Raw genomic sequence first — 21,731 nt, 5'->3', positions numbered from 1 at the left:
CAATCACACACACACATCTGTAATGGACTAATCTGATTAAAGGATGTGACGACAACAGCACAGCCTGCTATAGTTACCACTGTCAGCTGACTCTGTCGGCCCAGACTCGCCCTCCGAGTCAGAGTAGAACGGCTTCTCCACTTTCTTCTCCTTCCTCTTCTCTCGGCTGCTGCACTTGGTCCATTCAGGCACCTGGCAGAGGAAGCAGAGTTCAAACAGTGAGCCGCCAGCTCCGCCCGGGTGACAACCCCCTCAGACAGAAGCAGAGACGTGGGCAGATTACAGTAGCATGGCCATGAATGCCTCTGCCTGGGCGCGAAGCAGCCAAAAGAAGCCAGCCATCAGATCTGCTTTTAGATCTGACAGTCAGAGAACAAATTCAGTACAGACATTAATGTGATTTTTGTGCACAGATAGATGTCAGCACCAGGTGATGCCTTCATGACCAGTTGCAGAGATGGTTTTCTTTTAATACAAGGAGCAGTTCCATTAAGAGAAGTGATGTCTTTGAGGAGCGGTGACTATCCTCCCACACTTTGAAAAAGACGCTGATCTGTCCCGCTCTTCCTGTGACCAAACTCATTAACTAGAGCCATCTGCTAATGAGTGCGGACATCTCCAAACCCCATTTAAAACCCACGAGGCTGCTAATGCATGCCGACATGTCGGAGGACCACACGTCCTGCTGAAAGAATCACTTCTTTAATGGTAGAGACCGAGGAAGAGGGTGCTGTGTTTCAGGTAGCTTTGGCTGAGCTAAGCACAGAACAGCGACTACATTAGGCGGCGGGGGGAGAGTGGGGTGTCAGAAAGCACTCGGGTTTTGCCGCTATATGGGTTGAGGCTCAAGGAGGTGGGCTCTTTGCCGCTAACTGACTCACACTCGTTAATGTTGTGACTCTTTCAAGCAGCGTAAAAACCTGGCAGATGTAGAAAAGAAAAAAAAGATTGGGATGGAGGTGAGATAAGGGAGGAGAAAGAAGTCAGGAAAGCAAGAGAAACAGGCACAGGAAGGTTTCTGGGTCTAAAAAAAAGACGTGTGAGAACAGTTTCTGATATCACAGAGACAAAATAAACCCCAGATTTCATCACAGTATTTAGCAAAATATCTGGAAAATAAGGTAGCTACTTTTTCTAGTAAAACTAACGCACTCCAATATAACTTAACCATACTGTATATACTTAAATATAAACTTAAAGAAAGAAAGGAAAAGTCAACATTAACATTCACTATTTCTAATATGTCAAGCAAATACACAACAATGCATTAAGTATTAATGTTTTCATCAGTGACAAAGCATGATGTCATTCCAGCATGGATAAAATGATGAGGTGGAACAGGAGAGGCGGAGCAGAAATCTGAATCACATCACTCAGTAAAACACATCAACTTTTGTGACACGATACAAACCGTGTCACAAATTTCACACAAGACCAGTTTGGTGCAGAAGATGAAAACAGTGAAGTCAGAGGCCTCTGAACTGACCAGCTCACGTAACAGCTTATTGTCTTATTTTGGGGCTTTCGGCTGATAGACTACAGCTTTTATCCAGAGCACGTTGCAGTTTACCTCTCACTCATCTTTATCATCAGCAGATGAAGCTTGGCAAGTTGTCTTCAAATTGTAGAGGTCAAACCTTCTATTATGGTTGAATTCATGGGAAAAACTTTGTTTGTTTACATGCCTCAGGAGAACGAAGAGTCCGAAAAACAAAGAAAATTCTTGATGAATTGAAGTAAAGGGAGGCCGCGTTTAACAACAGCAAAACCATATCAAAACATCAGTTTACCAACTCTCAAACAACTCTTGCAGAATAATTATGTATATAATGTAATTATGAATAAATTATGTGAACTGCATATACTCGAATCCTCACTTAGAGAATAAAAAAAGCGTTGTGGAGCTTGTTCCTGTGCGCTCCGGCAACACTAAACCCCTGAGCTTGCCTGAGAAGGACTAAACACAAAAAACGCTATTTTCAAACATCCCATGGAGAGAGACTCTCACTGCAGCCTGTTCCATTTTGTTCTGAATGGTTGGCGTGCAGCCTCGTTCTGTGGACGATAAACGAGGTGCAGACTTCCCTTTATGTCACAGGTGATGAGGAAATACAGTGAGTACTGGACGGAGCAGTGAGTGACAACAACCCCGCCCACATTTAAGAGGACTGTTTGCAGTGGAAATGCTAGGGTCTAGGTACCATGTCTGAAGGGTTACTGTTGGTTCCATAGGTACCATACTGAAAGTGGTGGAAACAGGGTTTACATAACTGGATAAATAAGATTTACACGAGTTGTGTGTGAGTTTGTAAACGTACGTTTTGATATAGTTTTGCTGTTTTTACACGTGGACACCATTTACTTCATGCATCAAGAATTTTCTTTCCGTTTTTGGATTCTCTGTTCACTGTGGAAAGACATGAGAAAAACAGTTTTCTAACGTAACGGGTCGATTCATTGATATACACATCATCATTTTGTGGGTGAAAGATTGCTTCAAAGTTACGTGTAAATAAGTGAGTAAGTGGACATTGAATGCAGTTTTTAAATGTCAATCTCAACTTTTGAGCAAACAGAAGAAAAGTTCTAAAAGTGCTCAGAATACTGGAATAATTATTAATAATATAATGCTGAGGTTAAACAATTATAGTTCATTGACAACTGAGCAAATTTCATCTGCTGATGAAGACCATGGGATATCATCGAAAGCCCTCAGAGAGGCAAGTAAGTGGACCTTAAGTTGAGACTTCCAACTGCTGTCAAGCTCATCTTACTGATTCTTTTGACTGGATTCATTTGCTTCTTAAATAAGTCTTTATGATGTATCATCAACTCTACAGTTTTGATTTCTCTAAAGAGAATAAATTATTATTTATGTATCCTCTGGTTAATCTCAGAAAGACGGCTCAGCTGTCTCTCTGTTAATCTGCCGTGATGCAGTGAGGGGTAAAATCTTATTAATCTTATCTTGTCAGCTTGACTATCGTCAGTCGCTGCGTTCTGACAACCAGAGAGAGACTATGAGAGGAAAGAGACAGCAGTCATCAAGACAAACATCACCGCACTCCCAAACCGAGGAGGCACCTCTCTCCAGTCTCCTAGCAAGCCGATCCGCCCCTCGCTGGTGGTTATGACTTCCTCTGTCTGTGGAGATGCATAATGTGAAGAGAGCCTGTCAGAGAGGTCGGAGCTTCAGAGGATCCACTCACCCTCACCGCTTTTACGTGAGTGGATGTGACGGGACGCTCAGTCTGATAACGACCCAGTGACGTTTCTGAGCACCTGAGCTGCTACTTCAAGGACCATACTGGAGTTCTTTGCTTATTTATGCTCTTTAAGTACAAATCACGATCATCATACATCACTGTTGACCATTTTCTAAAGCTTACTTTTTAGGTTTTTCAAGTCATACATTGCTTTTCATTCTTTTTAACACACTTTGAAAAACAACCTACAGATTTGAGATGTGCTCAGAGTTCAAATATCCCTTTGTAGACACCACCCATCATGTTTAATGTGTTATTCTGAATGTATTTTACTCTATTGAATGTTATTTAACCCTATGAATTATACAAAAAGTGAATGTTATAGAATTATTTCGTCACAGTAGATGCGCGATCCTTGGATTGTCAACGTCTTTTTTTCCTTCCTTTTTGGTCACCTTTGTATTCCTGCTATCAGCACTCCAACAATGTATCCGTCTCTTTTAACGACTTCAAGGTTCTCTGCAGCAGGTGGTTCAGCTGATGGTGGGACATTTGACCAAATTAAAATCTGTATCCCCTGGCAACTGCAAGAGCACTGTGGTAAACAAACCCACAGGTCTGTGGTAGATGGACTGATTCATCACAATAAACAAATCACACTATTATCACATGGTAACTGCAGCAGGGACTACTCTGAAAACTCTCCTTTATGGTGCAATCAATAGGATTTCCAACAATATTTTAAGGGGCTGCAGCAGGAGCCTATGTTGGTCTTTAATCCAGACTAAATGTTGATTTTAGAAACAAGATTAAAGTCTGAAAAACACCTGCGAGAATCGATTGATCCTGACCTGGAGGACCTATTACAGCAAAGACATAAATCAATGCCTCTCCAAACACCCAAATCCAATATCTATTCAAACTAAATGTCAGAATGATTAACTGAAACATAATTTTGGAATTGCAATGACTATAATCATTTAATTTAGGTTGGTAATTCAGAGGATTTTTAAATGAAGTTGATTTGTTAAGGTTCGGGAGCAGGGCGACGCCTCAACCACATCTCTGATGACCTGCCAAGGCAACTTATACCTGGTCAACCCATCCTGCTCTGTTTGTCTCAGATTTCTCGACCCACCCTCCCTTTCCCTTCATCCATCATCCTCCCTACCTCATCCCTACCAACATTCCTTCATCCTGTGATCAACTCGGGTGGGAGAATCGCCTGAGACAGTACCCCCACACTGAGTCTCCCTCTGCCCGATCTCCAGTACATCCTCCCAGATCAAAGTAACAGAAGACATCCCTCTTCTACCTTCACTCCCCACTTACATCCATTCACCAGTCAACAACTAACACCTCCTGAGTTACTATTAAACCTTTAAACGACATATTGTTTTGGCATGGTCTTTACTAGTGAATGAACAGCTACCACATTTTTACCATAGTGATATCCTTTCTGTTCTCTTCTGGTTCCTGTAATTAATTTTGAACCGCTCAAAGTATTTCGACCAAAAATAAACTGGTTTATCGTCATAGTGACCTAATCGCACGCCATTCCGTTCGTTGTGCTGACCTCAATATTTGTTTGTTGTGTTTCATATCATAGGCCCACAAATATTTATCCATATCTCATAATTATCAGACTATGATCCTCTGTGAACCTCCATGTGTCCAAGGATATTTAATTGTTCTGTATTATCACGCTATTATTAATATAAGCAGGGATATTAATACACAGTGGTAACCACTGTATGTGAATGCATGAATGGGTCAGATCTGCAGCACTGGATCTGAAATGAACTGTAATAAAAGCTTCTGTGCTTTGATTATCTGCTGTGAAACAACATGACCCTCATCCATTTAAAATGAACATTAGCTCTTCTGAGGTCATTTTTGGTGACAGTAACGTCTTACTCTAAAAAGAGAGTAAAATTGTAAAGTAATTGATTACTTTCAAATGAAAGATGTAATATATTACATTTTCAGAGTAACTTGCCCAACCCTGTTGATGAAACATCCTTGATTGTGACAGTTCTTCTGGAAACTGGTGGAAAGAGAGAGAGGTATGAGTTTCCCTAGTTAGGTGCAGAGAGGGTTCATGTTGACGTGTGAGGCATCAGTCATCATCTGCAGGACCTTAAATTGACGTCAGAGGCTGATGTGATTTGATCCCTGCCAGACCACAATAAGAGAGGTAAAACTGGGGTATGGCATTTCAAACCGAGCTGCAGTTATGAGGCATGTTGTCAGAAAATCAATCAGATGTCGGAGCTTCTCAAAACAGTGCCTGCTCACAGCTGCGTTATCGCATTATGTAAAGTCGTAATCGTTCACTGTGATGGATCAGCTATCTCAAGCATGTTTCAGGACATAATATCTGCCTGGAAGGTCGGGAATCAGTTTAGAAGTGAATTAAATATTGTGGAAAACGGTCAACAGTAATGCAACTTATTTAGCTAAAACATACTGAACTTCCTGTATGGTCCCTTATGCTCCACCAGTCAGATCAAAATAAACCTCGATGCACCTGTGGCCTCATCTTGAACTCTGCATCACAACTAAATGACAATTTAACACTGAGTATGGAACACTGAGCTGTGAAGGAGAAAAAAACGTCACTATAATCAGAATAATTCACGAATATGACGACAAAATCAAGCCTTGAGGTCACTCCTGAAATTTAAAATCAAGTTATATGAGCCTTGATTTTGAGCAAGAGGTGACACGCTCAAGTTTTGATTTCATGTCTTCAGTTTAAATCACATTGTTGGTTATGACCCGATGGCACATGGAGTGAATGGGATGGAGAAGAGGAGGAGGGACTGTGGTGAGTTGGGATGATGCTCCACAAACACACTGATATCAAATAAGAGTTTGTTCAGTCCTGATGAGTATAGCCTGTGTTCCTACTAAAGAATTTGGGGAATAATTAGGCCAAAATTGATGCATAATATGAAGTATGAGCTGCATCTGTGCAGAAATATTAGGTGTCTTAATATCCCCCCTCAGGTCGACCTATAGCACAGACAGCAGGAGGTGGTTTACTGCTGTTGACACTGATTTGTAGGGACAAATTTGGTTGTAGCTCCCAAATCGGCTCCCTTCTATATCACATGTGCTATTGGCTCAAACATCGGTGAGAAATCACCCGGACGGGGCGAGTACGCTGCTGCCGAACAGAAGCAAGTGCAGCAGAGAGGGCGAGGAGTTGTGTTTTCATAGTGAATCAGAAGTTTTTAAATAGAAGCTATAATCCTCTTTTCTCCTGTGTGACTCATTCTCCTCCATGGAGGTAGGGAGTTGTTAAGCAGCATCCATTTGGACACAGATGGGGGCCAAAAAAGACGCATGTTACAGATGAGCTGTTAATGAGCTGTAAGTGGATGAGAGATGGCTAGTGACAGAGGAATCAGTGTTATATTGGAGTTAATGTTATATTGGATGTGAAGCTCTGGTGACTCGGTCCAGCCCCTCTGAGGCACTGCTCTGGGGCGGGAGCAACCCTCACTCCCCTCCACTTTTTGGGGACCCCAGGAGGCCCCTGTGTCTCTGTATATTACTGTTCCCACTGCACGCACAGAATCCTTCACCTCCACGTTGCGCACGGAGGGGTCTGGGGCGGCTTCAGGCCAGTCAGGCAACTCCTGGTAGCCGCCAGCCTTGGCATTCAGCAAGTGGGACAATGAACCCAACTGGAAGTGGTCTCGATCTGCAGAAGCACAAGAAAAAAAAAAATCCAGGATGACTTGTAAAATTTCAAATTTGTAAAGCATGGATTTGGTTTATTTTCATTGGTTAATATTTGTAGAGACGTACAGCCCAGCGGCCAATAAGGCATTTATGTTTCTACACCAAAGATGCAACCAGTAAGTACAATGTGGCCATGGAGTCACTAAGTTAGCTGCGGTTATTCCACAGGCTAGTTAATAACATGTCGGGCAGGAAATCCAAAGTGTGGGATCATTTTGAGAAGGTGAAGGACGAACCCAAGGTGACATGTAAACTCATCTTCATTGGTCGACTACAAACATGACGTATCATCTGAAACATGGAAGTAGCTACATGCCCATTAGCCCACAGCGTCATTAACAGGCGGCTCGCTCAGTGTGTGTCGTGCACTTGTAGATAAAATATAGGCCTATATTAATGAAGGTTCATTAGTACGGTTTTGTATTTCTCTGTAATATAGCACAGTGTTAACAATGTTACTGATACTATTCTTTCTCACACCTTCAACTCAAACCATTGTGTTGCCCCGCCCAAAATATATAACGGGTATATCACATATAACCACTTGGTTATATGCACTCTGTCCCAGTACAGTTTGAAAACCTCTACACTAGACCAGTGCTGGCGATGACATAACTTGTTATTACATGAATACTTAATCTAGTTTTAATGGTTAGTAGAGACTCTTAAACTTGAATTTCATTAGGAGATACGAGCCCCAAATGTAAGTCCTAAAGGATATTACAAAAGTTGTCAATTTCTTAATAGAAATGTCAAGAAAATCGAAAATAAAAGATCAAGAACCAGATAAAAACCCTCCTCGCTGATCAGAGCACATATCTGAGTAATCTTTGTTTCAGTGTTCTTGGTTATCTTAACAATTTGGGACTGTGTTAGCTTTCAACTCTCTCAAAGCTTTATGTAAACAGCTTCCGTACCTTTAAATGGAGACTCGAGCACCGGTGCAGGCTTGAGGGCGAGGAACAGTTTCTTAGCGTACTTGCTGAGAGCTCCACTCTTCTCGGTGGGCACGATGAGCTGGCGGATGAAGCGTGCCCGATCACGGATGTCATAGTTCTGGTCGTACTTGGCCAAATTGAGAACGTACTGCGTCAACAGTTTGGTCTGTGAGAAGACGGAATATAAAGGACATGTCAGATGAGGATCATATAAACAATTATATCAAAACATTGCATCAGGTAAGTGGTTGATAGTGTCACTAGGTGGTTGCTGTCGTCTCTCAAGATTTTTGGATGTTGCTAGGTAGTTGCTAGAGTGAATTAAAGGGTTGCTAGGTGGTTGCTATGGTGTTCTGGGTAGTTAGCAGTGTCAGGGACCATTGATCAACTAAGACAGCGCACTTTAGATTAATTTCCTGTATCTGTGTCACGTGGGTTTCACCACTGCCCCGCCCCTTTAGGAGACTAGCCGTGGCCCTGAGTCTTTTCATTCTAATAAGACAAGTGAACGTGAGTAAGTATTATGACCAATTCTCTGCGGTATAGTCACAGAAGTAAATACTGGACCCAGTTTTCACAAGCCACATATCTTTCAAACATTCTGACACTAAAACTGCATTTTTCAGAAAGACAAATCAGGAGAAAATTAATTTAGTTTGAGACACATCTCCGTCTCAGCAACAGACTCTCATGGATTTGGCAACACAGAATCTCTTCTTTCTGTGGTGCTGAACCATCAGTCTGGTTTCACTGTAGTGCTGCCAACGTCACTTTCCAACTGCATGAAACAGAAATTGAAATAGATTTATGTGTGAAACTATGAATTAAAATGAAAACTGAAATAAAACTTGTGTTTCTTGGCTTGATAATTTTATTACTGTTGTTATTAAACTGTTTTTGGAGAGGGAAGAGAGAACGTTACTAGGACAAATTAGAGAGTTGTAAGATGCTTACTATGTATCTACAAGTAGTAAGTGGCAGTGGTGGAAAGTACATTTACTCAAGCACTGTACTGAAGTACAATTTTGAGGTACCTAATTCAACTAATTCAATTTTCTGCTACATTATACTTTTACGTCACTAAAATTCAGATGTAAACATTTTACTTTTAGGCTGCTTTCAGACCTAGAGGGACTCATTTTGTTAATAAGTTCTATAATTGCCTAGAGTTGGTTCATGTTCTCACGGCAGCATTTACAAGCGGACCAGATCAAATGCCTTGTGTGAGAAAGCTGCTCTTGATTGGTCAGAATTTCCATGTGGGAAAAATCCAGGAAGTAAACCAAACGTTGAAGAAGAGTACACTTGCAAGATAAATGTGACACTTTCTAATGTCACAATGGAGGGACAACTATGCAGGTTGATTTTAGCGCTGCTCATCGTGGACTATATTGCTGTCATTGTTCATTTTAGTCAAACCATACAGTTTGAAAACGCTCCAACTAGAAAACAATGTTTTGATGCATTGAATGTGCATATTAAGGCAGTACAGGAGGAGGTGCACATTAATAATCCTCCAGGACTGTAACATGCTCATGTTTAACCCAAACAATGTGTCATGTGACTGCAGTTGGTTCAGGTCGAGGAAGGAACACGTTCTCACCACAAATTCAAAAACTAACCAACATCTTTTTGCTTCAGTGATGTTTCGACACTGAAGCTTGGTGGCACTGCACACACTGTTGACAAGTTAAAGTTTTACGCTCTAATCACAGAAAACACCATTCATACCTGTTTAGAGTTGGTGAGATAAAGCTTGGCAGCCAAATTGATGATTTGTAACTTGACAATGTCCTCTTCACAGGTGAACGACTTAGCCATCTTCCTCAGGACATCTGGGGCAATCTTTGGTACATGCTCACAATATTCTCCAATCAGCCACAAGATGCTGGCCCGCGCCATCGGCACCTGAGAACAATTACAATCAAATCAAATGGTTGGGTTTTGTCAGGATAAACCCCCATTTGGCAAGCTTGTTTTAATACCACAACCCAGGAGCTTTTAAATGTAAAGTTAAAATCCAAAAGAATACTTTAAAACAGGAGGTAAAACTCTGACATTAAGGGAGCGATCACACCGAGATGAAACGCTAGAAACGCGACGCCAGTAAAACCATTGTTTTCCTATGATACAGCGCGTCTGACCGCCGTTCAAGCGTCTTTTTAGACGGGCATTTTTCTGGCGTCTTTTTAGATGCTTCTTTTTAGACGCTCGTCTAAAAATGCGCGTAGACGCTGAAAAGTTAAAATATTTTCAACTTTTTTCAGTAGCTGACTGAATTGAATAAGCGCTTCTAGCGTCTTTGAAGCGTCCGCGTCTCTTGCGTCTAATTTCTGTGTGATCACCCCCTAAAGCTTCTGGTTTCAGTTTGTAAATGAGACGCTCACCTGGATGTTGTCTGTTAGTTTCGCCATGTGCTTTATGATGTCACTGTGCTTCTCTGGTTGCATCTGCAGCAGCTTCTTAATAACCACCACAGACTCAGCTACAACCAGCTCTGTGCAACAGGAGGAGGAGTCATAAGTCATGAATGAACACTCAATATGTTTTCCCTTATCATCATCCTAGAATGAGGTATTAAAATTTAAATTCATTCCCTTACTCACTTAAGGTAACAGGCTGTCTAAAATGTATCTTCTGCTGCTTCTTTTCCACTGAGGTAAAGTATATTTCATAATTTACAAACGCAAATGAAAAAGCTTGATTAAATTATCATATTGACCTGATTTCCGATACTGTCTGCCACAACAATTTATTCATTCTACTCTTTATATGTGTCTCAAGTGTCACATAAACAGACTCACCGTCTCGGTTGGACAGCAGCTGCACCAGGCCGTTCAGACACGTGTCCCTCACCTCACCGATATTAGTAGCACAGCGGCCGATGGCTTGGATCGTGGCGGCCACAAAGTCTTTATCCATGCTTTTAATGTACGTCTGCCAGAAATAAGTGTTCACTCAGTACAATATTACAGAAAAGAAGATGATGAATCCTGATTAAAGAGAAAATTCTCTCTTCACAGAGCGTTTCACCGTACCTGAAACTCTCTGAGGATGGTGGAAATGTTCGTCTCATTGGCCAGATTGGTGAGAACCTCCAGCTGCGATACACAGAAAAAAACCTTTTTGAACACTGCAAACACAGTTTAAAAGTGAAATACAAACAATGTTTACTGTAATTACTGTGTAGCTTTTTCCTTTAACAAGATTTTACTGGAACCTGCACCAAAGACTGTGATTTCACTGGTAAAATTGTACTTTTTTCACATTCATGTTCTCATCTTAGAAACTGTTTCACTCCAATTAATAGGAGTTGATTCGTTAACTCAGCGTAAGTGGGTTTAAAGGGATAGTGCGCCCAAAAATGAAAATTCAGCCATTATCTACTCACCCATATGCCGTGACCGTGAGACATGGGCACCGCATTCATGTGTGTGGCTAAAAACAGAGTTCAAATGATGTTTTTCCAAACAACTTTTTATGTCGGGGCTTCAGGACACTTGGATCACTACAGACGAGCAGTATGGAGATATTTTTTGGTTTCAATTATGTGGTTTTGGACGTTTGAATCTGGGGCGCCGTCAGCCTCCATTAGGTGGAGTTGTGTTGCTACCTCCTCTCCCCTGGGATCTCCGCAAGGTATGTGAGGACTCTAAAACCTCCACCTGAGCCTCCCTCGGCATATGGGTGAGTAGATAATGGCTGAATTTTCATTTTTGGGTGCACTATCCCTTTAAGATGATTGTGGACAGGCAAAAGATGCTGGCTGCAAATATGCTGTATATTAAAGTATCACGCCTCAAGGCCCAAATGCACTGAAAGCATCTAACGCATGTGTTTTGAAGTACAGCTTTTGTTTTCAACAGCAAAACACGCACCCAAAGGGCTTTAAGATGCTCAAACTGCTTTGACGCCTCTACTCCAAACTTGTTATACTGCTGGTTCAGAGGTGTTGATATTTTATGCCTGCTGTGCACCATAGGAGCATCAAATGAAGCGCGTCAATTATCACTCAGTGCATTTGGGCCTTAAAAGTCTTCCACTGATCCAGCATGAGGATTACAGAGAAAACAGATAGCAGCATAATTCTGACTAAAGCAATAAAATAGAATAGGAAAGAAAAGAACCTTGAGGACTTTTATCTGGGTCGGGTCTGTGGAGCGGATGTAGAAACTCTTCAGGTACGGTTCAAACATTCCCTGTGAAACACAAAGAACAGGAAGAAAAAAAAAATCACTGAATTTTATAATTTCATTATCCACAGAGAAACAACCAGAAGGTACCAACAGGTGAAGCTCACCCTTCTCTTAATCGTCATTGTTGCCACGTTCTGAAGTACGACATACTGGACCTCACTGGAGACAGAAACAGGAGAGATCGATGTAGGAAAATGAGCAGGATAGAAACAGATGTATTTAATAAAATGTCAGTCCCCTTTTCTCTCCTGTCCTTCCCTGCCTACTTATCCTAAGACACTGCAGCCATATTGGAGGTCCACAGCTTTTAACCACAGTGGTAATATTTCTTTGAATATAAAGAATGGGAAAGCTTCATTTAAAGACAAATACTTAAGATGTCGTCAGCTCACTAACGTATCTGGGCACTACAACTCTCACTGTCTTGTTAATAATACATCAAATTTTTCAACTGGCTAACAAAAGATACCAATATGTTGCACTAAATTGGCAGTTTGTTCAGTGTTAATTTCTTTGATGAAATTTTTTGTCAACAACCTTTTTTCCATGATGAAAATGAGACGATGACGAGCTAAAAATAGATTTCAATAACAAAAACTAAGACAAAATCTGTTTTATTTTCTTTGACGAGACGTGACGAAAATGTTAGTGATGGATTATCAGACACTGAAAGCTGTGAACAGCTGTGCTTGTAATAATCTTCAAATGCTGCATGAGTGACAGGCTGGTAAACTCCAGTAAATAGTCTGCGCCAGGATGTGTAGCTAGCCAGCAAAAACACTCACACCAGAGCAGCATCAGCCATCAGTGCGAGTTGTGAGCTGTAATTCAGCAGTAAATAATCAGCCGTGTGTGTCTGACTGTGGATGGTGGAGCTGCTGAATGGATTTGTGGAGTTTGTTAGATGGCTGTTAGCAGCTAGCTCCACCTGTTAGCCGTTGAATGGCAGTGGAGCAAACAGCCACCAGCTGCTGGATTTCATAGCTGATCCCCGCAGGACTCCCCTCAGTCTGGACTGTCTCTGTAAGGTTTATGGTTTGATACTGTTTGACAGGCAGGTAGGAGGCTCAGTTATCTGTGAGTGTAGCTGTGCTGTAAGTAACACTCTGAACACTCTGAATTTTCTCTGACAGAGGTGGAAGTTTAGTTTTTAGTCGGTCATGTTGCCGATTAAGAAAGAATTCAGGCTTTAATTAAGTTATTTTTCTGCTTTTAACAGTGAGATCAATCAGTCAGAGTTTACAATGAACCTGGGGACAAATCCTAATTGTCTCAGATTAGTTATTAGTGGTGTCAAAGTTTTTGAGAGCATAAATAGAGATGTTGAGCTTTTCAAATGATGAGCAGTAAGTGTGTGTTCGTAAATCAGCCCTTAAACCTGTCAAACTCTGATGGAGAAATGACAGTTTGTAAGTGTGCAGAAATTATTTATAGTTGTAGAAAAAATGTGTCTTAATGAAATTAATAATTTCTAATACATGAATTAACCTCACTGGATTAGTTTAAAGATTAAAAAAAAGTTACTAAAATGTTAAAAATTTATTTTGTTGACTAAAACTAGACTAAAACTATGAAGAATAAAAATGACTAAAATGTGACTGAAACTAATAGGCATTTTCATCTAAATCTAAAATAGCTGTCAAAATTAACAGAGTTTGTTGGATTTGCTGACATGTAGCCTGTCTGAGTTACTCATTGGAAATGATATTAGCTAAGCGACGAATTAGAGATGCTGCTGCCAGATAGATGCAAAAACAAGCTAACTAGTTGTTGTAGCTCAACTTTTCTGTGTGAGGCAGCAGCAGCCTCACAAATACCTCTCATCTTAACCTTTCAGCTGTAATTCTTAGTCTGAGATATGTGAAGTTACTCCCAGCTATCATATCTCCTACTTGGCAGAAAAGAATACAGAAGTGTCAGTCACAGTTAAACATGTGGCTACAAAGCCACAATCACTGGCAGTACCACACACAAAGAAACCCCAAATCAATAAGTATTCTGAATCTTAATTTGTTTTATTCCTCAGATTAAAATTCAATAAAAGTAATAGTTGGGTTTTTTTTTTTGGTTTTTTTTTCAATACAGACACTGAATTAAAAAAAGCAAACTTTTGATCTCCATGCAAACTGCAGGACATCTGCATTTATGCACATGTTCATTTGGATAGGTTTACAGGTGGTATGCTACACAAACAAGTCCTTCCTGTTGAACATCTAGGCATCATTCTTAAAGGTAGTGAACCGGTGTTGTAATTAGAGCTGAGACTCCATACGGATAATAAAGTCTAATGAAACTTATCGTACGGTGCAACGTGTTTCTGATAAATCCCCCACAGAGCGATGCTGCTGTTCGGCCGCTACTGAGTGATGATCCCATTACAGCACACGCAGAGCCACAAGAGCACTCGTTCAATAAGAAGCTGACAGTTTGCAGGACTTACAGCCGAGAGGCCGGCTACGTGCCGTCATCACTCCTTATGGTTTATGCCTTCATGTTTACCTCAGACTCGCCGAGCTCCCTGTTTAATTTCACTTCCTGCTTCAGGGCTACACAGATTTATTTTACTACCCTCACTTGTCATTTTTGTTTTGTTCTCGCACTGTTTTCCAGTTTGCTCAGTTCACAGTTTCCTCTTATCACAGTCAGCTGTGTATTTTTTGTTTTGTTTTTTCCTTTTCGACTGAGACTCATAAAGGCAGCTGTCACTTTCAACCTTAGCTCCATTTTCAGCCACAATAACACTGTGAGACGGCTCCTGCTGGTCTGACTACCCTTCCAAAAATATTTTCTGCCAACATCTATGGTACAGCAATCACAGCAGATGATTTATTTCAAATTACAGACACTTTAACTCACCTGTGACTCCTTAGGAGACGGACCAGGGCCTTGGCGATCACCCCAACTTCTGCTTTAGGGGCAAGATGGAAATACAGCTGGGCCACAGCCATCACCACCTGGAACATGCAGAGGAAACAAATGGAGGGTTAAATCTTCACCAATCTCACGATATAAAATACAATACAAAGTTGCATGTATTATATCATCTGTCTGGGTGTTCAACTTTGTTCTCCATTGAGAATTCATTCATTTTCAAAATGGCAGTCCATTACCATCACTGCCTTACATCGCCATACAGTATGTTGCAGTGCAGATGTAAAATGTGATGGATTTATTCTGCCAATGTTTTGGCCTCTAAGGTCCAAATTTCTTTTGGCACTGACTCATTCAAGCATTCAAGAGTAGGGGTTGTGTTTTTTAGGGCTTTTAAAGAGACAGTTCACCCCAAAATCAATAATATATATTTTCCCTCTTACCTGTAGTGCTATTTATCAGTCTAGATTGTTTTAGAGTAGCTGAGTGTTGGACATATCAGCCATTGAGATGTCTGCCTTCTCTCCAGTATAATGGAACTAGATGGCACTCAGTTTGTGGTGCTCAAAGAGCCAAAAAATAATTTGAAAAATTCAGCAGCAATATCTCTTTACAGAAATCATGACCCGGTTACTCAAGATAATCTTCAGAACTTGTTATGAGCAGTTTCATGTAAAAACTAGTTGTACTATTATATGCTCTGTGATTAATTAATCTAAATTAATCGGGTACATCATTTTTTTTACTGTGAAAGTATTTTTAAAAATTCAATTCAAATGAATTTTGGCAGATGTGTCGTAGTAAAGCTGCTGGATTTTGGACACAATTGTCNCTTGTTATGAGCAGTTTCATGTAAAAACTAGTTGTACTATTATATGCTCTGTGATTAATTAATCTAAATCTGTCCTCTACCACCCAAAGTGGTCTGCAGTCCATTGCAATCCATTTTGCAAGAGAGTTAGTAAGTCGGTCACAGGTAGACTTACTATTACTTTGTGTCTGAACGCCTGGTCGAGTGTGGCTTAATGAGGGTGACTGTTAGCACTAGCATCAGAGGCTGTGCTAGCTTTGACAACCGGGTTAGCTGCTTTGCGTTGAGGTGATATTTTAGGCTTGAAGTTCTCCAACGGTATGAAAATTCCTTACTGCAGAAATTGCATACTCCATTCACGGTGCCAAGCAGTATCGTGTTGAACTCTTGAACTCTGTTTTTCTGATTTCTCTGGTCATGTAGCACCAGTTTCAAAAAGTATTTGTGTCTTTCTACTGCACAGACGGCCTAGTTTTATGAGGAGACTATCTTTCTAGCAGTGAAATACTTCTTTAATATTGGCCGTAGCTGCTTTAGGTAGCACCTGCAGTGGGAGTTTCTTACTTCCAGGTACTGAGTAGAGAATAAAATAAACAAAATGAGAGCTTCAAACAGGCTCACAACAATATAACTACTTTAAGACATCAGGGCAAAGGGAACCATTTAAGGAACCATTTATTAATTACTTAGCAGGTGCAAAACAATAAGCTGCATAAAGCGCAATTACAGAGCTCACTGACTGTCTGCTACACTACATGTAAGATAAGGAAACACATTAGTTGCCAGAGGAACAGGGTTAATCTTGAACCGCCTTGAAGCAAACAGCTCCACTGCAGCAGAACAAAGGCAGAATAATGTGTGTCAAGGGAATTTTGTAACATCTAACACGGAACAAAGCGGGCCTTCCAAGGTGACCACAGCAGTTAGTAATGTGGTGCGATGCTTTATTAATTTCCTTTGGGAAATTGTCCCCATTTCAGAGTGAGAGGTCAGATCTGATTAAGTGCTCAAGGGCACTTCAGCTGCTTGTTAACATGAGCGAAGGTCGAGCATCTGAAGACCTCGACTGCTCACATCACCGGACCTGATGTTCAACGTGGGATAACGTTGGAGAGAAACAATTATGATGTCTACCATGGCAACTGCCTCAAGAGGAGAGTTAATGGGCCATTATACTGATGTAAGGTGTGTGTATTATTCAGAGGCAGTGGTCTTACAGCTGCGTTGCGGCTCTGCAGGAGCGGCTTGGTGTTCCTCAGCAGCAGCCGGTGGTCTGGATCCATCACATACGGCTTCCTCTTGGCCATGGTGGTCGCCTCTGCCTTCTTTTCTTTCTCCTCCTCGTCCTCGTCCTCATCTTCATCTGAGCCGTAGAAGGTCTTGTCGCTTCCCTCCTCCAGTAGGGACTCCTGCTGAGACAGTGAGGATTAAACTGTGCGTTCAGGGACAAATCGTGCAAAACAGAAATCTCTCTGGCTTTGAGAGAAGTTACTGGCTGCTTAAAAAGTCTCTAGAAGTCACCAGATGGTAATTTGCTCTTCAAAAAGCACTGTATGAGAAGCATCATTAGACATCCTCGCGTCAGAGAAACATGCAGTGAAAAATGGTTCCACCAATTTGTCACCACATGCATTGGAAATTACCAAAACAACAATGTTCATCGCGGTATGAAAAATGGCTCAATTTGTCGCTGGTCGTGTCCAGAAAATAAGTCGACAGGTGGGCTTGAAAAACTGATAAAACTAAGACAAACAGAATCACCAAGCTGGCAGCAGTGAATGAGGAGAAACAATGACAGGATGGTTTCAATTTGTACCTCTGCACAGTCACAATGGCAGAACCGCATGAATAAAAGTTGTGCACCTACACGCTTTTGTTGCACAGTAATCTCTACTAATTCTGTTCCTGCAATTAATTCCTTGCAAATTAATTGTTGCTGACGACACACAGCCAGTAAACCTCAGAGTTTTTTAAGTTTGCATGGATTTCTGTAACATGCAACAATGAATGAAAAGGCGGATCCATTATTTTTATATATTTTATATATATTTTTTTTCTGTAGCTTTCCAATTGTGTTACTGATGTACACAAACCTGTAAAGTCAAATACTTGTCGAAGTTCCTATGTTTAAGCGTCAAAATACATGTTCAGGGCACCCAGTAGCTCAACTGGTAGAGTGGGCACCCCATGTACAAAGGCAATATCCTTGCTGCAGTGGCTGTGGTTTCAGTTCTGACCTCTGGCCCTTTGCTGCAAGTCGTCCCCTTTCTCTCCCCCTTTCAAGCTCATCCTGTCCCATCTAATAAAAATTATCCTAAAAATTATCCTAAAAAAAGCATCATGTTCCACCTCCAAGCTAACACTTTTCTCACTCTTCAACTGACATTGTCAGCAAATGGCAAGTGCGTAGGGTGAGAGGTAGGGAGGGGCATCAGCGCTGTGACCTTTGTCACTGCTTTTTTGCTTACGGCTAAGTGGGAGTTTGCATTTGAAAAACACAGCAAAGAAAACAGATGATCCGCCCTTTAAACAATTAAAGCAAATGGTCTTTTATGTGATCAAATATACTTAAATACTACAGTGTACACAGTGTGTCTGTAAATGGCACAAGGTACACATGGTAGTAAAACAGTGGAGTGGAAAAGATATGGTAAATATGATTGTGCGAGCAGTGGCACAGTGCAAAGTAGTATTAAAGCTTTATTTGCTAAGAGTTGGTTGTGATGCTGAAATAATTCACTGATTAACTGACTAGTCAATCCACAAAAAGACAGTTAACAAATATGATAATGGATTCGTCTTTAAGATTAACTAGCAGGGAAAATTAAACAAAACTAGAAATGATCACCCCGTGGTTGTATGCCCTTCGTGAACCTGTCAAGTTTCTCTTGCAGTTTACATCCATGTCTGTGAAAACATGGATGCTTCACACACATCTTCCCCATGGCAGCACAGAAGATCTATACAATTAGCACAGTTTCAAGGTGGACACCCAAATTTAGAATCACCAGTTCAGTATCTGACCAAATGTGTCCCCTTCTGTTTCTGAGTTATGATGCTGAATAATGGACAGAAAAGTGTTTTTGCAGAACATTATGATGTCACAGTGAAGCTGACCTTTGACCTTCTGGATACAAAATGTCATCACTTCATCATTATATCCTGTTAGACATTTGTGTGAGATTTTGTCAGAATGAGCAAAGGAATTTCTGAGTAATGGCCCAAAACATGTTTTGTGAGGTCACAGTGACCTTTGACCACCAAATTATACGCAGTTCATTCTTGAGTCAAAGTGGATGTTTGTGCCAAATTTGAAGAAATTCCCTTAAGGTGTTCTTGAGATACCACGTTCATGAGATTGAGAAAGACGAGGTCACAGTGACCTTGATCTTTGACCTATGACCACCAAAAACTAATAAGTAAATCCTTGAATCCAAGTCAACATTTGTACCAATTTTAAGGAAAGTTTCTTCATGCCCTCTTTAGATATCACAACATTAGTCAGAGATCAAGGCAAGGTCACAGTGACCTTTGACCACCAAATTCTCATGACTTCATCATTGATACCGAGTAGATGTTTGTGCCAAATTTGAAGAAATTACCTACAGGTGTTCCTCGGATATCACATTCTCAAGAATGCAACGGATCAGGTCAACGTGACCTTGAACTCTGTCTACCAAATTCTAATCAGTTTATTCTCCAGTCCAAGTGAACGTTTATGCCAAATTTGAGGAAATTTCCTCAAGGCCTTCTTATAATATTGCATTCATGGAATAAGATGAACACAAGGTCACCCTGACCCTGACCTTTGACCACCAATTTCGAATGACTTCATCGTTGAGTCCAAGTAGATGTTTGTGCCGAATTTGAAGAAATTACCTACAGGTGCTCTTCAGATATTATGTTCACAAGAATGCGACAAACCAGGTCAAAGTGACCTTGAACTCTGACCTCTGTCCACCAAATTCTAGGCAGTATATTACTCAGTCCAAGTGAACGTTTGTGCCAAATTTGAGGAAATTTTCTCAAGGCATTCATAAAATAAGATGAACACTAGATGTTTGTGCCAAATTTAAAGAAATTCCTTCAAGGTGTTTTGGAGATATCACATTCATGAGAATGAGACAGACGGAGTCATAGTGGCCTTGACCTTTAACCTATGACCACCAAAATCAGTAAATCCTTGAGTCCACGTGGACATATGAGCCACATTTGAATAAATTCCCTCGAGGTGTTCTTGACTTATCACGTTCACAAGAATGTGGACGGGCAACCTGTAAACATAATGCCTCTGGCCGAGGCTAACACCAGCATGAGGGCATAAAAATAACTTGTTCCAGCTTCACAGATGGGAAGTTTTCGCTGCTTTTTGTGTTTATTTCAATGTAATTTAAATATTTGGGTTTTTTTGGACTGTTAGTCAAACAAAATAAGCAATAAGAAATTGAAATGAGCATTTTTTTTCACTATTTTTTGTCATTTTATGAACTTAATTATTAATCAATCAAAAAGAGAAACCAAAATACACCAGAGTCGTCATTGATGAAAATGATTGCTGGTTGATGCACTAGTTGTTAGATAACTCATCAAACTGGCAGAATAAGAAGTCTGACATGAGTTTTATCACCACATCATAAATAAATACTTAATTTTTAATATTTCCCTAAAAACTGATCACTTTTGGACGACTGTGCTGATTCTGTGTGTGTTTCTTACTCACATTCATGTTTGGGTTGAGGAACTGGGTCCTGGCGTAGCGAGTCAGCATGTTGATGATGACGACCTGCCCCCACTCCTCCACGTCGATCAGGAGGTTACACAGCTTCCTGTAGTTCTTGTGGATCAGGTCAATGCGCTCCGGACACACCTCCTCGAAAGCCATGACAACGCTTCCTGCCACCAGCTGCAGCACACAACAGGTGGTAATGTTACCATCATGTTCTTAAATGTCAGGAGGGTACAGGTTGTCTGTGAGGATCACTGAGGCACAAAATGAGATCCATGCGCTCTCAAATTACATTTTAAGTTAAACAATAAACTTTTTGTGGACGTTATAATACATCTTATGCAACAACTGCCAGGTGAAGAGGGAGACTGGTTAAACAAATGATGAGCCTTGAAACAACTGAGGCAGTGAATGCAATCTGGTCACTGTGCACAGACGCTGGTTTTCATAATTTGTTCACTTTATCAAACTGTTATTTCCATTTGTTAAAGAATAAATAAATAAATAAATAATGAATGTGGTGGAAAACATGCTGGATCAGTGGTGCAAACACCCACCGTGGTTTTATCAGCGAGGAGTTTCTCTATGACTTCAATCAGCTGGTCCTTTTGTTCTGGATCCAAACTGAGAGCAGAGGAGAATAAAATCATTCACATGCTGGAGAAAAAAAGTCACCAATAATTTGATCATAAAAAAAAAGATGCTACTAATGGTTTTACTGACAGAGCAGTGATGGATTTACCTTTTACTTACATTTTTCAATGACACTAAGTCATAACAAAATTTGATTTTGGCATAGTGGTTCTCTAACTGAGGATCAGGACTCTAATATGCTGCAGGCTCAAAAATTCAGATTTCTAACTTATGTATTATTTATGCTTCTTTTAATCCTTGATATAAAGACTCTGCTCAAGCAGCCTCATCTGTAACTAGACAGCATATTTAATAAGTACTAATGAGTGAAATAATAAATCTACCTAACTGCCTTTACACCCAGAACAGACACTCAGGAGCCTGAGTATAAATATAAATTACCTGTAGAGTTTAGGAATTGCGTGAGCAGCCGTCTTCCTGACGTATGGAGACATATCAGAGGCAGCCTCTTTGATGGCCAACATCATTATGGGGACGATGATGGTGACTCGGATGCTGGAGAGGACTCGCAGAGCGCTGGCTCTGATCAGCTGGTTCGGATCCTGCGAAAGTAAAAAGCAAAAATTTCAAAAGCAA

The 21,731-nt window shown here is 40.7% G+C and overlaps 1 protein-coding gene across 13 annotated transcripts in view; it reads right to left on the bottom strand.

Moving 5' to 3' along the window:
- Positions 1 to 21,731, bottom strand: part of LOC126407614 (AP-3 complex subunit beta-2) — a 70,504-nt gene that overhangs the window by 18,157 nt on the left and 30,616 nt on the right. For 5 of the 13 annotated variants that reach the window (XR_007571806.1, XM_050072672.1, XM_050072678.1 and 2 more), the window contains exons 5-19: positions 21,537 to 21,697; positions 21,059 to 21,125; positions 20,496 to 20,678; positions 16,993 to 17,184; positions 14,950 to 15,047; positions 12,198 to 12,252; positions 12,025 to 12,096; positions 10,936 to 10,998; positions 10,702 to 10,834; positions 10,285 to 10,394; positions 9,629 to 9,805; positions 7,877 to 8,063; positions 6,788 to 6,918; positions 3,085 to 3,144; positions 78 to 192 (exon numbers count right to left, since the gene is read on the bottom strand). Coding sequence is in view for 12 of the 13 variants with exons in the window: in XM_050072672.1 (XP_049928629.1) it covers positions 78 to 192; positions 3,085 to 3,144; positions 6,788 to 6,918; positions 7,877 to 8,063; positions 9,629 to 9,805; positions 10,285 to 10,394; positions 10,702 to 10,834; positions 10,936 to 10,998; positions 12,025 to 12,096; positions 12,198 to 12,252; positions 14,950 to 15,047; positions 16,993 to 17,184; positions 20,496 to 20,678; positions 21,059 to 21,125; positions 21,537 to 21,697 (1,804 nt within the window). In the remaining variant the exon portion in view is untranslated. Of the gene's footprint in view, positions 1 to 77; positions 193 to 881; positions 921 to 3,084; positions 3,145 to 6,783; positions 6,919 to 7,876; positions 8,064 to 9,628; positions 9,806 to 10,284; positions 10,395 to 10,701; positions 10,835 to 10,935; positions 10,999 to 12,024; positions 12,097 to 12,197; positions 12,253 to 14,949; positions 15,048 to 16,992; positions 17,185 to 20,495; positions 20,679 to 21,058; positions 21,126 to 21,536; positions 21,698 to 21,731 lie in introns of all 13 variants that reach the window. The other 8 variants (XM_050072673.1, XM_050072676.1, XM_050072669.1 and 5 more) reach the window with 4 other exon arrangements.

This window comes from Epinephelus moara, chromosome 20, assembly GCF_006386435.1.
Source record: "Epinephelus moara isolate mb chromosome 20, YSFRI_EMoa_1.0, whole genome shotgun sequence".
NCBI classification, from domain to species: domain Eukaryota; kingdom Metazoa; phylum Chordata; class Actinopteri; order Perciformes; family Serranidae; genus Epinephelus; species Epinephelus moara.
The sequence above is the reverse complement of the archived record's forward strand: the minus strand, read 5'-3'. Positions and strand labels throughout refer to the sequence as shown.